Raw genomic sequence first — 14,367 nt, 5'->3', positions numbered from 1 at the left:
CCAAAATGTCTTTAAAGCTTCCGAATCCCTAAGGGTGATCTGAAGTCCAGGCAGCCTCCTGCCCAGATGGCAAATATCAGTGGCTCTCCCCTGTGCCCTCATGTAAAGCATCAACATCATTCTCCTTCATTTTATTTTATCTTTTTTTTTTAAAAAAAAAAAAGCAAGCTGTCCATTTCCTGGAGCATCTCGTTTGTTTTTTACTGCTGTAGTGTGTTTCCATTTGGATGGAAGGGAAAATATAAATGGATAGAGAGGATAGGAAGGGACCCAGAGGAGAGCTGGCGTGGGATGTTGTCCCTCCTGTGTGATGCCGTATGGCTGGGATGTGTGTCTCAGAGGTAAATGTCACACGTATGAAATGTAAAGAGTATATACTGCAGCTGAAGTCGCAGCACTGGAGAGAAAGTATTTTCTCAGGTTTCTGGATAACATCAGGAAAGCCATCTGCTAAGCACTACGAATACAATGTTTTCAGCACTGGGCTTAGTAATGGAGTATGTTTGAGGAGAATTGATTGGGTTTTTTGCTATCTTCTCCATACTGTTTTAATAGAAGCTGCAAAGCTCAGCCCTGGGCATTGGGACAGGATGAAAGTCTGTGCGGTGTCTGAATCATAACCACAACACAAACCCTAGCCAGATTTTTCCCCTTTTTTCCCATCCCTCTCTTAAAAAAAAAAAAAAAACACACAAGAAACTGAGCTCCTCTGAGCAAGCATGTTTTCTTCCAGGTGCTTCTTTTAGCTTTCCTGGTAGCATCCCTCACCACCCCATATGGCCTCTCCCATCTGCTCTGCCGTCTCTCTTGCATGTCCTGGCAGCTCCCACTGCCTCCCCTGGACTCGCCATCCCGTCCGTCCCTTGCTCCACACTCCTGCTTCTCAGGGTCCCCAACTGGCCCTCGGGGCCAGCACGTCCCTCGGGCACCCCGTCTCCCACTGCCTTGCCTGGCCACTAGGAGTTTCTCCCTAAGACCTTGCTAAGCTCCTCTTGAAGTCACTCCTGTTAACCCACCTGTGAGCTGGGGCGGAAGGTCACGGGTTGGTGCTCGTAGGCACAGATTTACCAGCCTGGCAGTCTGGGAATAACCAAAACACCGACAATTTGATATGCCAAGTATGCAGCAGAGGCTATGTATTACTATTATCCTTTTTTATTGTATTACACCAGTTTATATACTCTATACTTTATATCTGGAGTGCTCCTGGATGAGATTTAGTTCAGTCCAGAGATTACTTCATAGAAGAGTGCTCTAGAGTTTTGCAAAGCTTGTACTTTCCTGCCCTGAGACAGCATTCCCACGGCACCAGCAGTGGGTTACGCGTATCTCAGTGCTTTAATGGCAGTACGCAAAAGGAGGTGAAAAGGTGTATCTGTTTCTGGTGTCTGTATCTACAGGAATTCAAATAAGAGCAAGAAACTACCATGAATATATACTCACCGTATTTTTACCGAGCATTTCTTTGTGGTTGCTATCGGCTTCTGTAGTTCAGCTGGGGACTGTAATCATGGTGTTCATATCACCTAATAAGGATATCGTTTTATATGGGAATTTCCTATGAATTTTTTAAAATACATTCTTAAAGGAAGCCCTGAATAGTTACCTGAAAAGGGAACTGGCAAAAAAACAGCTTTTATGTGCTGACGGGAGGAAATGTGCTGGCAAGGTCAGGAGTTTGCAGAGGCTCTTCCCAATGGCAAGTATGAGGCTTTTCCTTTCCGGCAGAAACCCTGCCCCTCACAGGGGAGGACAGACCTTGCTGCCTTTTTGCCCATCTTTCTGGAGCTTGGGAGTTTCTCTGAAGCGTGATTTCTCTTGCCGGAGGGGACTGCCATGAACCTGTGGGTTTTTCCAGCAGTCACCTCTGCTTTGCCATCATCCTCCTTCCCTGTGGCAGCCCTGGTGCGAGTGTGGAGCCTGTCAGCTCCAGCTGCGCTACGGACATCGGTTCAAACACCCAGGTGTCTTCTGAACAGGAAGATTTCGCAGTCTTTTCCCGGTAGGAACCTGGCAGTCTCAAAGATGCTTTGCTTTAAAAAAACCCACATCACGATTATTTATAAAAAAGAGATTTGATGTCACTTTCTAAACTGGCTGTGTATTTGTGTGGCTTCTATCTGTACAGTACCAAGTGCCTCCAGAGTATTTACAATTAGAAATAACTGTTTTCCCCTGACTGCGAGACAAAGACTGCGTCTTATTCCATTTTTCATATACATTTATTATGAGAAGCATTTATTAACAGGAAAAAAGTGAAAGAAAGAGCATCACTTAGAACACTGTAGGTGAGGAGGGTCATTCTCATGGTCCTGCAGCATCTGCAGTGCTTTCCAAAAACATGCCTGTCAGTACAGAAACCTTCCTTCAGCACTTGTTCGTGGCACCTTCACAACTCGCTTACACCTTTCTGCATGCAAGTGATACTGCAACAGCTTGAAACCACCACCCCATGTGGTTTCAAGTGTCTGTGACCCACAGAGGTTTCCCCTCTGTGCACCCCGAAGCAGGATCAGTGCTGGTTTACAGCCCACAGAGAGGATGGCCCAGGGCTGCCAAGGGGACCCCTTAGCCACCTCAGAAAGGCACTGTGGGACCCCAGCTTTCCGCCTTGTCTAGTGAGGGTGATGGCTGGGACAGTAAAACTCTGGAAGATTGGGAGCACTCAAGCAATGGCAATGTAAGTTGAAGAGAAAGATGGGCCTAAATCCCTTTGTCTTGTACGTGGTGAGTGGATTTTAGGGAGGCTGGCAGGCCTTTTGATGTTTATGTTACAAGTCAGTACCAGCTTTGGGAAATAAACCTTTGTTCTCCTTATTCCTGATCCTGTCTTCTGATTCCAGGACTCTGCTGGGCATCCAGAAGCATCCGGCAGGGTCAGCAGGACCCTTGCCTAGCAGGGGGCTATGTGTGCCGATGAATTGCCACCCATTTCTCCCTCGGACTGGCTCTGGGTGGTTCAGACCCCCCGGTCTGCCCAGGAGAGGAGTGTTGAACCAGGAGGGTGTTGATGAAATGGTGATGGAGAAACACAGGTCTGCGCAGGTTAAACTTATTGCTGGCAGATTTCCTCACGTACAGCATTTGTCCCAGGTAAAGCACGGTAGCCAGTACCACCAGTGCACCGGCAGCACTCTGGTTCAGTTTTGGCTTCTACAGCTGAAAATCAGTTTGATGGATCCAAGGTAGTTTGCACAAAGGCCACCTAGATCCCTCTGTTAACTAACTTACACTATTCTTCAGCCAGGGAATGATAAATAGTAAGATGCAGCACTAACAGTATTAAACTGGGAGTGAGATGCAGATTTTTTTCCTCATTTCTTGGATGATGATTGTCTTTAGCTGTTGCTGCCACTGGCAATGAAGATGGTGGCTAGAAAGTGAAAGAAACAACTGCTCCAAGCTGTGAACTGCTGCATGCTCTGGAGACGGGGTTTTGCACCGGTACGACCTGCCCTCCTTCGCTGTGTCCCATCGAAGCACTTCCCCACGCCCTGCAGGGGTTTGGGATTGGGACGATGATGATACGGGGCTGCTTTTACCTATTTGGGACAAACTGGGCAGGACCAGGAGATGGATGCCTCCAAGATGTGAATCCTTCCAGCAAGCGAGTGTCATTTCTGATGGTGAAAACCAGTGGATTTACACATCAAGAAAGAATTTGGCCCTTCATTTCTGGGCCCTAGATGAGATCAGTGCAGCCTTGCTTTCCCCCAGTGCTTTGTGTTTGTTTTCGTGGTGCTGCCGTGGTGCTAAAGGCTATCAGCCTGTTTCTGGAGCCTCGTTCAATATACTCTGCATGGAAAGGCATGTTTCATTTTTAAGTTTAAAAAAAAACACACACAAAAAAAACCCAAACAAACATAAAACGCAGCATGGCACAGATTAAATCCATTTGAGACGACTCGAAAAAAACGCCGTATGTGCAAGTCAATAGGAGGAGGGGAGAAGAAGGGGGAAAAAGCAACTGTGACATATACAAACCCTTTAGTGTGCATAGCATAAGATTTTTTGGCTGGCACTCACATGATTTTATTCAAGGGCTGGGAAAGAACTACGATTAGTTAAAAGCTTCGGCAAAGTCTGGAGGGAGTGCTCTGAAGAGTTGGGAGCCGCGCAGAGGTGACTGTAACTCCTCTCGCAATTTCAGACTATTCTTCTGTGGCTCAGGACAAAAGCCTTTTCTTTTCCCTCCGTGTTCAAAGAGACATTTGTCTTGAGATGTTGCAGCTGTGGGCCGTGGGATTGCTTGTTTGAAGATACCCCCTCGTAGACGAAAGGAGAAGCAACGCACTGAAAAGTGGTAGTATTTTATCGTGTGTGGGTTTCCCCCCCTCCTCCTCCCTCCCTCCTCCTCCACTGCCATGTGTGGTTTTTAATAAGAAGAAGAATGTGGAGGCAACATTTTCCAGGCAAGGGGAAATTTCCTGTTTCTTTTCTGTTTGTTTAATAAAGTGTGTAGTTGACTGTAAAACTGTAGCTACTTTGTTGTGAATAGGTAATTCAGGCGAGTGTCAGGATCGCTTCTTGATGCATTTTTATATACTGCAAGTGAACGTGTTTAAAGCCTTTTTTCTTTCTTTTTTTTTTTTAATGCTGCGTGGCGTAGGCAACTGAGATTAATAAGAATTAGGCAAATGGCTTCTGCTTTTGTTTCTGTGAGATAGTACCAGCCGTCTTGCGGTCACACAAAGGCTGCCATTTAGCAGGGAGCACTCCCTAATTCTCTTGGCAGGGGTGCCATTGGGATCGGATACAAGTGGGTGGCAAAGGGGAGGAGCGGCAGGAGAGGAGAAGCAGGCTTTGTGTATTAAAAATGAAACAAAAGCACTTTATACGCGGGGCTGCGTGCAACAAGCGGCGCTGCCTGTGAGCTGGGGTGGAGTTTGAGTTCTCACTGTGACTGCAAAACCTTTCTTTTTTTTTCTATTTTTTTTTTTTTTCCATAAACCCTTCTGCTTCTCCCTCTTCCTTACCAAGCTCTCCCTGCAACGCTGCAGGGGTCCACAGGCAGCTGAAAATGCCTAAAAAAATGCATATCGAACAATATTTGCCACAACTTTGCGGGAACGGCTGAGGCTTTATCAGCAAAACCAGCTTCAGATGGCGGGCAAGCCACCGAATTTATGAGGCTGTTGGGAGGGAGAGCGGATCCCACCCCAGCCCCAAGGAGAGCCGCTCCACTGCCTCCTGCCCGCAGCAGCCCGGCTGGCTCTGCTGCCGGCTGCCCGCACGTGGGGAGGCAGCCGTGGGCTTGCTTTACTCGGCATCGGACCCCGCGGCAGAGCGAGCCCGGCGGTTTTTGCAACGCATGACAGAGCGAAAGGGTTAACGGCTGCGATGTTTTATCAGTATTTAGGGGGGGAGTGTCTGACTGTTTAATTACTTTCTGATCCATGGCATACCTCGTTCTTAATGAAGCAGTCGCACGCAGAACAAACGTTCTGTATGAGCACGGGAAAAAGAAAAGCGTGCCGAGTTTAGCTTGGTTTTGTCAGCCCAAATGTTTTGGGTTTTGATTTGAATGTGTTTGTGCAAGAGGTAGGAACCAGGACGGTGAAGAATAGATGCAGGGTGGTGGAGAGGCAAGAAGAGAGGCAGGCGAGGAAAATACACCACAATTTAAGTTGCAAGCCTGCCAATGGTTCTTATTAAAATGTAATTTCCATACATTATGCACTTCATCTCATATCGATTTGCTTCAAAACTTTCCTTGTTAAGCTGAAGTAAATTCCCTCATTGAAGTAGGAGAAATGAGAGACATTCCTCTGAATACCTTGCAGGTTCCAGCCAGCAGTCATCCTCAGGGACTGCACTTTTGTGTGCGAGCAAGAGTGACATGCCTAAGAAGCCTGTGTCGTCATGCACAATTACATCCCTAATCCCGACCAAAGACACAGATGCTGTTTCAAAAAAAAGTAAAATCTGTGTTTCGTTTGAGTTTTAAAGAAGCTTATGTAAGGGCAGCATAATAAAACTGTTATTTTGAGGCTCAGATTAAATGCCAAAGTTTCAGATAACCCATGGTTTTTTCTTCCATGCACCACGCTCGCAGGAAGCCATGACCAGCCTCTGTTTGCCCCCCGCCCTGCCTGAGGATGGTCCTGGTCCCCGGTGGGCACCGAGCTCTGAGCGCAGCTTGCCCAGGCGCATGGCTGCACAGCATGGGGACGGTGCCAGTGGCCACCGGGACTGGAACCACCACAATCACCTTACCCCTGCATCAGATTCCTTTTTATTTACAGTTGCAGTGTGAGGCTGATAGGTGATGCTTTAAGCCTTGGAGATCATACACGTTAGTAAGCGTTTAAGTCAGTGTTATAATTCACTCTCTTGTTAACCTGAGAAAATAATCTAGCTGCGGTATAGAGCTTCACGTAAGGATTGTGTAAGCACTCTGAGATTTGTACATATTTTTATTCTTGCTTATCTGCTTATGGCAAGCTTCTTTCCATTATCCAAATTGTCTCGGCATTCCACCCTGCTTACTGACACAGTTGCACTTCCATCTGGATGAAACGCGTGCAAACATAATGTATTACTTCCAGTAGGTGCTAATGGAGATCTCAATACGAAAGACAGAGAGAAGGACCTATTCCAAAAATGTTGACCTGTAATGCTGAAAATCTTTAGTCAGGTGGGTTGGTTGGTTCTTCATTTCTTAAAGCAGATTCAATAAAACAGGAATGCAGAACCATTAAACCCACTCCATTAAACCTGCATCTTTCCATGGGGTTAATTTTTCCCATGCAAAATAAATGTAACTATGTGCTGTCCCACAGCAGCGTAGATCCCTCCCCAGGGTGATGCTCTTGGTGCTGGCGCGGTCTGGGAGGCATCACTTTGGCCCATAGCGCCTGCATCTGTCACATACGCATCAGCTGGTAGAGATCTTGCTAATACTTTACCCGACAGCAATCTGGACAAAAAGGCACATTTAGTTTTCCCTTAAAAAAAACACAAAAAACTTGCTCTTCTCATTAGTTTCTTTCGCCCATTGTGGTTTTTCTGGCATGGAGGGCTGCAGTGACACTATTCCTGGTGTTGAGCGTCCAGAGGGCTGGAGCGGTACCCAGCCCTGTGCGCAAGGGCCAGCAAAGGAGCCTCTAGCTCTCAGCTTTAGTCCGACTTACTCAAACAGTGCCACAGACAGTAGCATTTGTTCTGTAATACTCCATGTGAGTTGTTTGACCCCCCCAAAATACCCCAGAACGACTCCACGGGATCCCTCGGCCAAGCCGTGTACTTTTCCAGCTCACCAGCACCAGCAATTTTACTGCGAGTAAGTAGTGATACCTGTGACGTCGTGTGGCAGGGGAAAACACTCTGATCGAGAAGTTGTGGAGGCATTTACCACGTCTCATAGCCCCTCAATAAAAGCATCGCACAACTGCTGTGCTTAAAGGCAAGACAGATGTTGGCTGGTAGCTCTGGAAGGTGCAGACGGGGGGGTTTGGTAACGAGAGGAGCTTTGCTGGGGCTGTTTGTGTGGGGGGTTGAAGGTTTGAAGCCAAACCCTCCAGGCTTGAGCATCTCACGCTGCGGCAGCAGAAATAAAACACCACTTTGTGGCCAGAGTGCTCTCTCCCCCCACCTACGCTCTTCCCAGAAACTGCCTGGGTAGCCGAAATACAATAAATAATGTAATAAATGCCCTTACTGAGTGGTAAAGGGAGGCGCAGAAATTTCTAAGTGACTTGTCCAAAAATGAACTGGTTAATCCCCAGCAGAGTAATAAATAGGATATAAAATCGGGCTTCTCTGGCCCTTGGTGGTGATCGTTCCTTTCCTCACCTCAGCCTGGAGCTGAGGTTGTTGTGCTTGAGCCAATGTTGTGAGCCATGTTGTTGTGAAATGAAAAAAAAGCCGCACAACTGAACAGCCCCCTGAATACAAGTATTTTCAAGGGAGCAGCCCATGGCGAGGTGTGTATAAGCCTAAGAGCAGTGTCCTCCACTGGCACGAGTGTGCTCGCTGCAGCCGTTTCATCCTGTATATGCAGGTCCTTCACACTGGCTCCAGCCACACATCCCAGAGCGTCCTGCGGGATCCAGGGATAGACCAGGGATAAACAAAGTAAGCTGAGCTTCACTGTTCCCACCTTGAAGCCTTTTGGTAATTGGTAACATAACAGAATATAGGCCTACACACTAAAGAGGTCTTCAGGGTCCTGCTCTTTCTATGATATTCTGGTAATCCTTTCTTTTTAGTGGATGTCTGTTTGGACTTTCGGAAGTGGTCAAAATGGTAAAGTCATTCCTTAAAAAAAAAGACCAAGTGCCAGCCTGCATCTGTGGAACAAAATCCCAGCCCTCCTGCAGGCAGGGGAAAAAATTACTGCTGGCTTGGGTTTTGCTCCTAAGATGCTAAATAAAACAATTGAAGAGTCCATTGGCTCTAGCTTATGTGGTTTGCCTGAAACGTGGCCTGTGTCGGTGAGGATTGGCACAGCAGAGGTATGCCCTCATAAAGTCACAGGTGGCTGAAGCAGGGTTGTCCATCCCTGTCCTGGGAGCAAGCCTTACTGCGTTTTCTCTCCAGCCGGGGAAAAAACGCAGCTGTACTCCCAGAAGGAAATCTGGACCTTGTGCTAAACTTCACATTGCATTGCCATGGTCCTCCAAAATTTGTTATGCAAGCTGAAACCATGTGTCGCTCTCCCTCACCCAAAACAGGAACCACACGCAGGTACCGCCACTGCCGGAGGGACCTTCCTGCTGCCACTGGTGTAAAATCCACGCTCCTTCTGCTTGCAGGTATTCGCCCTCAAATTATGAACGGTCCCATGCACCCCCGGCCCCTGGTGGCACTGCTGGACGGGAGGGACTGTACAGTGGAGATGCCCATTTTGAAGGACTTGGCGACGGTTGCATTCTGTGACGCACAATCAACTCAGGAGATTCACGAGAAGGTAACTTGAGGGTGCGGGCAGGCCAGGCTGGGGGACAGTGTGCTCTGGCCTTCCTCTTCTAATTCTTCTTGTGTAAGAAGTGTACAAAGCGACACTTTGAGTTGATCAGCAGATAACATCAACAGAAGTCACTGCAGATTAAAATTCAGCGAGGCTGTTTGAAAAGCCAGATGTTACTCTGGAAAAAAAAAGTCACCTGTAGGTTTTTTACGTCACTATTATTAAGGTTTCTCATTTTTTTGAAGCCCGCTTGCTCAGTGCAGCAGTAACAGCACTCTGCGCCTCCCTGGGGTGTGGCGCAGTTGCTCCGGCTTTGCTAACACCATCCCATGCTGCAGCTGATGGGTCTCCTCGGGTGCTGGCTGTACCTCGGCAGTTCATTTCTCCCCAGCAGTGAGCGGGTGAGGTTTGAGCAGCATGCAGATAGATCCATGCAGTATGGATGGGTGGTTTTGCTTGGAAGATTAACTACTTGTAAATACTTCTTTTAAAATTATTCTTTTTGCACATTTAGATAACTCAAATGAGGTCTGAAGTCATCAGAAATCACTTCCAGGATCTGGGAAAGAGAACTACAAATAGCATCAGTGCTGATCTTTTCAGTGCTTCATGTATCACATGCAGGGGAGTTATAGAATCATAGAATCTTTGGGTTGGAAGGGACCTTCAAAGGCCATCTAGTCCAACCCCACTGCGATGAGAAGGGACACCTTCAACTAGAGCAGGTTGCTCAGGGCACTGTCCAACCTGACCTGGGATGTTTCCAGGGATGGGGCATCTCCCACCTCTCTGGGCAACCTGGGCCAGGGTTTCACCACCCTCATGGTTAAAAATTTCTTCCTTATACCTACTCTGAATCTGCCCTCCTTTAGTTTAAAACTATTACCCCTTATCCTATCGCTACAGGTCCTGCTAAACAGTCTGTCCTCATCTTTCTTCTAAGCCCCATTTAAGTCCTGGCAGGCTGCAATAAGGTGTCCCCGGAGCCTTCTCTTCTCCAGGCTGAACAACCCCAGCTCTCCCAGCCTGTCCTCCCAGCAGAGCTGTTCCAGCCCTCGGAGCATTGCTGTGGCCTCCTCTGGACCCGCTCCAACAGGTCCATGTCTCTCCTGTGCTGAGGGCTCCAGAGCTGGACACAGCACTGCAGGTGGGGTCTCACCAGAGTGGAGTAGAGGGGCAGAATCCCCTCCCTCGACCTGCTGGCCACGCTGCTTTGGGTGCAACCCAGGATAGGAGGACAGAGATTTTCTGAGTGACATCATTGATAGATGATAGGTGAGCCAATCTTGGAGAATTTGGATCAGTTTTGGGTCTCCAGAGCACCAAGGTAGCTTATGGTGAGCACTGGTGAAGGTATGAATCTCCATTGAGGGGGATGGAGTACAGCCTTACACAACTGTAAAGCCTCACAAATCTTTTTAGGTACTCTTGAAAGCATACGGGAAGGGTTAATGTGAAGAGTGTGACAGGTATTTGTACATCCAACATACAAAAGAACATCGAGAAGTTATGAGTGACACACAGTTGTGTTCAATAACAATAGATACTGCTGTAAAACCCAATTCCTTTTTGAAAGCAGAATTACTGCTGGTTGGTAACAGAAGGATTAGCAGATAACCACCTGGAAAAGGGTCCAGGTGAGCGACTGGCTCAGTTTTCCTCTGCCTTGTCTCCAGATGTATCCAGATGTCCAGATGTAACATCATAATTTTCAGATATCCATCCAGTCTGTTCCCATAGGGATTGGCCTTGATGTCGGTGGGTCACACCCCTGATGGTTTTGGTATCACCTGGAAGTGGCGGCTTGCACCGTGCCTGGGCTGGACAGTAGGTCAGCAGTAAAAATGTACAATTTACTGTGTAATATTCCTGATTCAGGAGCTGCAGGTGTCCCCTCCAGGTGTTCTGGTGGCTCCTGACATCTCTGTTCTGTTCCAGGTATTAAATGAAGCTGTTGGGGCGATGATGTACCACACCATCACGCTGACTCGAGAAGATCTAGAGAAGTTCAAGGCCTTACGCGTCATTGTTCGAATAGGCAGTGGCTACGACAACATTGACATTAAAGCTGCGGGGGAGCTTGGTAGGTCTCAGCTCTGTACCCTGATTCCCTCCCATATCCTTCTAAGTCTTTAAAATCAGCACAACTACCTGCTGCTTCCCATGGGGGCGTGCTGGCAAAGCAGAGCTGCAGGCAGGACCTCCCAAAGGGGGTTGAGTCAGCCTCTAAAATTACAGGTGCAGTTTAGAGTTTTTGCATGTAGAGAATATTATGACAAGAAAACTTGAGCACAAAGTAAACACAATGGTGCAGTTTTAGAAGGCAGCTTTTAGGCTCATACTGTGTTAAAACTGCCCCGAGTCCCTCATTCCTATGCCGTCCCTAGTTCCAGGTGCCCCCTTGTACCAACGGATGTTTGTATGGCTGTTCTGTTCCTGGCACAAGAGTTGATTTAGCTTTAGAAAAATTGGAGGAAGGGTGTTTTATTGTATTTTGTCAAGCAAGATTAGTCTCTTGATCTGATCTGGTTCTCGGACTGAAGCCCACACTGCTGGGAAGGCGGTGTGTCAGACAGTGGAGCAGGAATTGTGCATTGGGTTGCTGCTGCTCCTTTGCCATCTCATGAAAGGTGCCTCAAGAACTTGAAAAAGACATTTAGTGTGGGTATATGTTACATGCAGTGCCAAAATACGGAGTGTCACATTGTAAGAAAGGAGCCCCTACGTCCAGCTATGGGATTTTTCTGCACGCTTGGGTTCAGGAGGTGCATGCAGGCTGTGTTGCATGGCTGTCAGATGGTGCTGGGGCCACCTGATCTCCGTACTGGTTTGGATGGTCAGAGACCTTTGGCTGCACACCCCCAGCTGCCAGAGCTTAACTGTATCCATGATTTTAGCAGCTGACTTACAACCCTTTTTGATCATCTGATCCCAAGATTCAGTCTATCAAGCAGCACTACAATAGTGTTTAGGGTATCTTGTATTAAAGCTTATCTCTGGGGAAGTGAAGAGTAACAGCCATTTCACGTGAACCATTTTACAAAGATAATTGCGATAAGAGAGTTTCAAATAGTCATTCCTAAAAAAGCAATTCTCAATATAGTGAATTATTTTTTTCCAAGAGGAGAACAGTGTCTTCTCAATGTAATGGTTTCTTCATGTTTTTAACTCTTATTGTTATTATCCATTATAACAATGTTCTGAGGCTTTGAACATCAAGAAAGGAAAAATATAACGAATAAAGTAATGGGATACTGCAGTATAATCCTTCTTTTTATACTTGGTAAATTGGGTGGCCAAATGATGTGGTTTCAAGTAGAAAATGTAATGACTACCCACAAATGTAGCGTAAAGTTTAATTGGTATTGCTTTCCATAAGGTAGTTTTTAAACTGTGCAGTCCATAAATGACCAGTGTCTAAACACGGTGCCTGGCCACGCGCTAGTGGCCGCCTGCGCCTTGCCGGCCAGGCTGCCTGGGCCAGCAGGGCCAGTTTTGACCCACTAGAAGACATCCCCAGAACAAGATGCTGGTGTTGAACCATCCACCGTGGGTATTAACCCCTGGTGCTGGCAGCTTCTGCTCCTGGGGCTACAAGAGTAAATAACAGAATAAGAAGCTCCTGGGAAAGGCAGCCCGGTGTAATCCAGCTCTATGAGCAAGTGGTCCATCAGAAAAGGGATGAGTGCCGGCAGGTCTGGTGATGGGGACCCTCGGCAGAGCTGCCGGCTGATGGGGAGTGCTGCCAGGGCTGCCCATTGCACTCCAGCCTTCTTGTCTCTTCTCTCCCCCCACGAGCAGCCATGGCCTCTGCCTACAAATAGGCAGGAGCAGTTGCCTGGTACTTAAACCAGGTGGTCTTCTTGGGACCCGCGGGGATCAGAGCATTGTGTCCCTGTCACCTGAAAGGGACAGAAGGCAGACACTGTTTTCAGGGGTTAGTTGGTGGTGGGTTTTTTCACCCTGTAGGGTCAGTCCATTTTTCTTACAGTTTCTGTAGGTCTTTCAAATAGCCACAGGGTGGAAAAGAGTTTTAAAAACAGAAAAGCAGCTCCTGGAAGCAAGGATATTGCTAGGGGGATAGGAAACAGACTTTTGATTTTGAATCAGTGTCCCTCACAGTGGATTTTCTGAATATCTTACTCTGTCTTCATCTCATACTTTTTCATGATTTCTAGTCAAATTCCCCAGTCCCACAAAGCACTTAAATACACATCCATCTTTAAATGTGTGTTTAAATCACATTGAATCTGGTGCGATATAAGCATGTGTTTAACTGCTCAGCTGAATAGATGTGAGATTAAGCACACCCTTACACACGTTACTGAGCCAGAGCCTGGACAGGGCAGTGATCGGGGAGGCATTTTCCATGAACTTAGTACTTCCAGCTCTGAGTGGGGATGCGGCAGTTTAAAATAAACCTTTTGTGGCAAAGGAACAAAAGGTCTGTTATCAGGAGCTGTGCCAGGGCAGGTGGGTGTGCGGTGGTGGTGCTGGGGTGGGAGAGCTGCTCCAGCATGGTCGTGCCCCCTGCGCTTCCCAAATTTTGGGAAAGCCTGCACATTTTGTGGCAGGAGTGATTGGTTCCTTCTGCAGGAATGTGGGTGGGTGTTTGTGGCAGGCGGAGGCTGCACTGATGGCACACATGCCATGGTGGTGATGGTCACCCCAAGCCTTGCTGTGGGGTGTTTTGAGTCGATTGTTGTGCTTGTTGATGGAAGGGGAAGCTGGCCCTGCCACACTGACCTGGTGCACTATCCTGCTAGAGTACACCAAATTATTGGTCCCTAAATAATTTAATGGTTATTGCAAAAAAGGAGTGACTTCTGCCAGTACGATTTAAGTCACTGTGAAGGTCGATTAAACTAAACAAGAATAAGACTTTCTATTGCAAAACAGACCTTTGCTGCTGGAGTTACTCCTGTGTAGCTATCTGCACTTGTCCTTCACTCCAGAGAGACACTAGAGCATAGGGGATGGTGGGTTTTGCACAGATTTCAGGCTGCTGTACCTAAACCATGCACATCCTTGGAAAACATTACTCCAAATGCTTAAAAAAATGATGGGCTGGCTGGGAGATGTGAGGCTGAAGGGCCAGGAGCCCGTTTGCTTTGCTGTGGGGTGGGCGGCTGGGGCTGCCCCCCCTGAGCCACGGTTGTGCTTTGTGGTGTTGCCTCTGCAGGGATCGCCGTCTGCAACATTCCCTCGGCCGCCGTGGAGGAGACAGCCGACTCCACCGTCTGCCATGTCCTCAACCTTTACCGGCGAAACACGTGGCTCTACCAGGCGCTGCGGGAAGGCACGCGGGTGCAGAGCGTGGAACAGATCCGGGAGGTGGCCTCCGGTGCCGCCCGCATCAGGGGGGAGACGCTCGGCCTCATCGGCTTCGGTACGTTGGCAAGTGGCAGGCAGCCTGCGAACAGTGTATGGAGTGCTGCCGGCCCAGTGTTCAGCCT

At 47.9% G+C, this 14,367-nt stretch overlaps 1 protein-coding gene across 2 annotated transcripts in view; it reads left to right on the top strand.

The window, feature by feature from the left end:
- Positions 1–14,367, top strand: part of CTBP2 (C-terminal binding protein 2) — a gene marked incomplete at its 5' end in the record, with an annotated part of 61,824 nt that overhangs the window by 41,489 nt on the left and 5,968 nt on the right. For both annotated transcript variants that reach the window (XM_082002342.1, XM_082002341.1), the window contains 3 exons: positions 8,757–8,911; positions 10,850–10,994; positions 14,094–14,300. In XM_082002342.1, coding sequence (XP_081858468.1) covers positions 8,757–8,911; positions 10,850–10,994; positions 14,094–14,300 — 507 coding nt within the window. The remainder of the gene's footprint in view (positions 1–8,756; positions 8,912–10,849; positions 10,995–14,093; positions 14,301–14,367) is intronic.

The sequence above is a fragment of the Phaethon aethereus genome (genome assembly GCF_964289735.1).
Source record: "Phaethon aethereus genome assembly, chromosome: 7".
Taxonomy (NCBI): Eukaryota; Metazoa; Chordata; class Aves; order Phaethontiformes; family Phaethontidae; genus Phaethon; species Phaethon aethereus.
The sequence above is the reverse complement of the archived record's forward strand: the minus strand, read 5'-3'. Positions and strand labels throughout refer to the sequence as shown.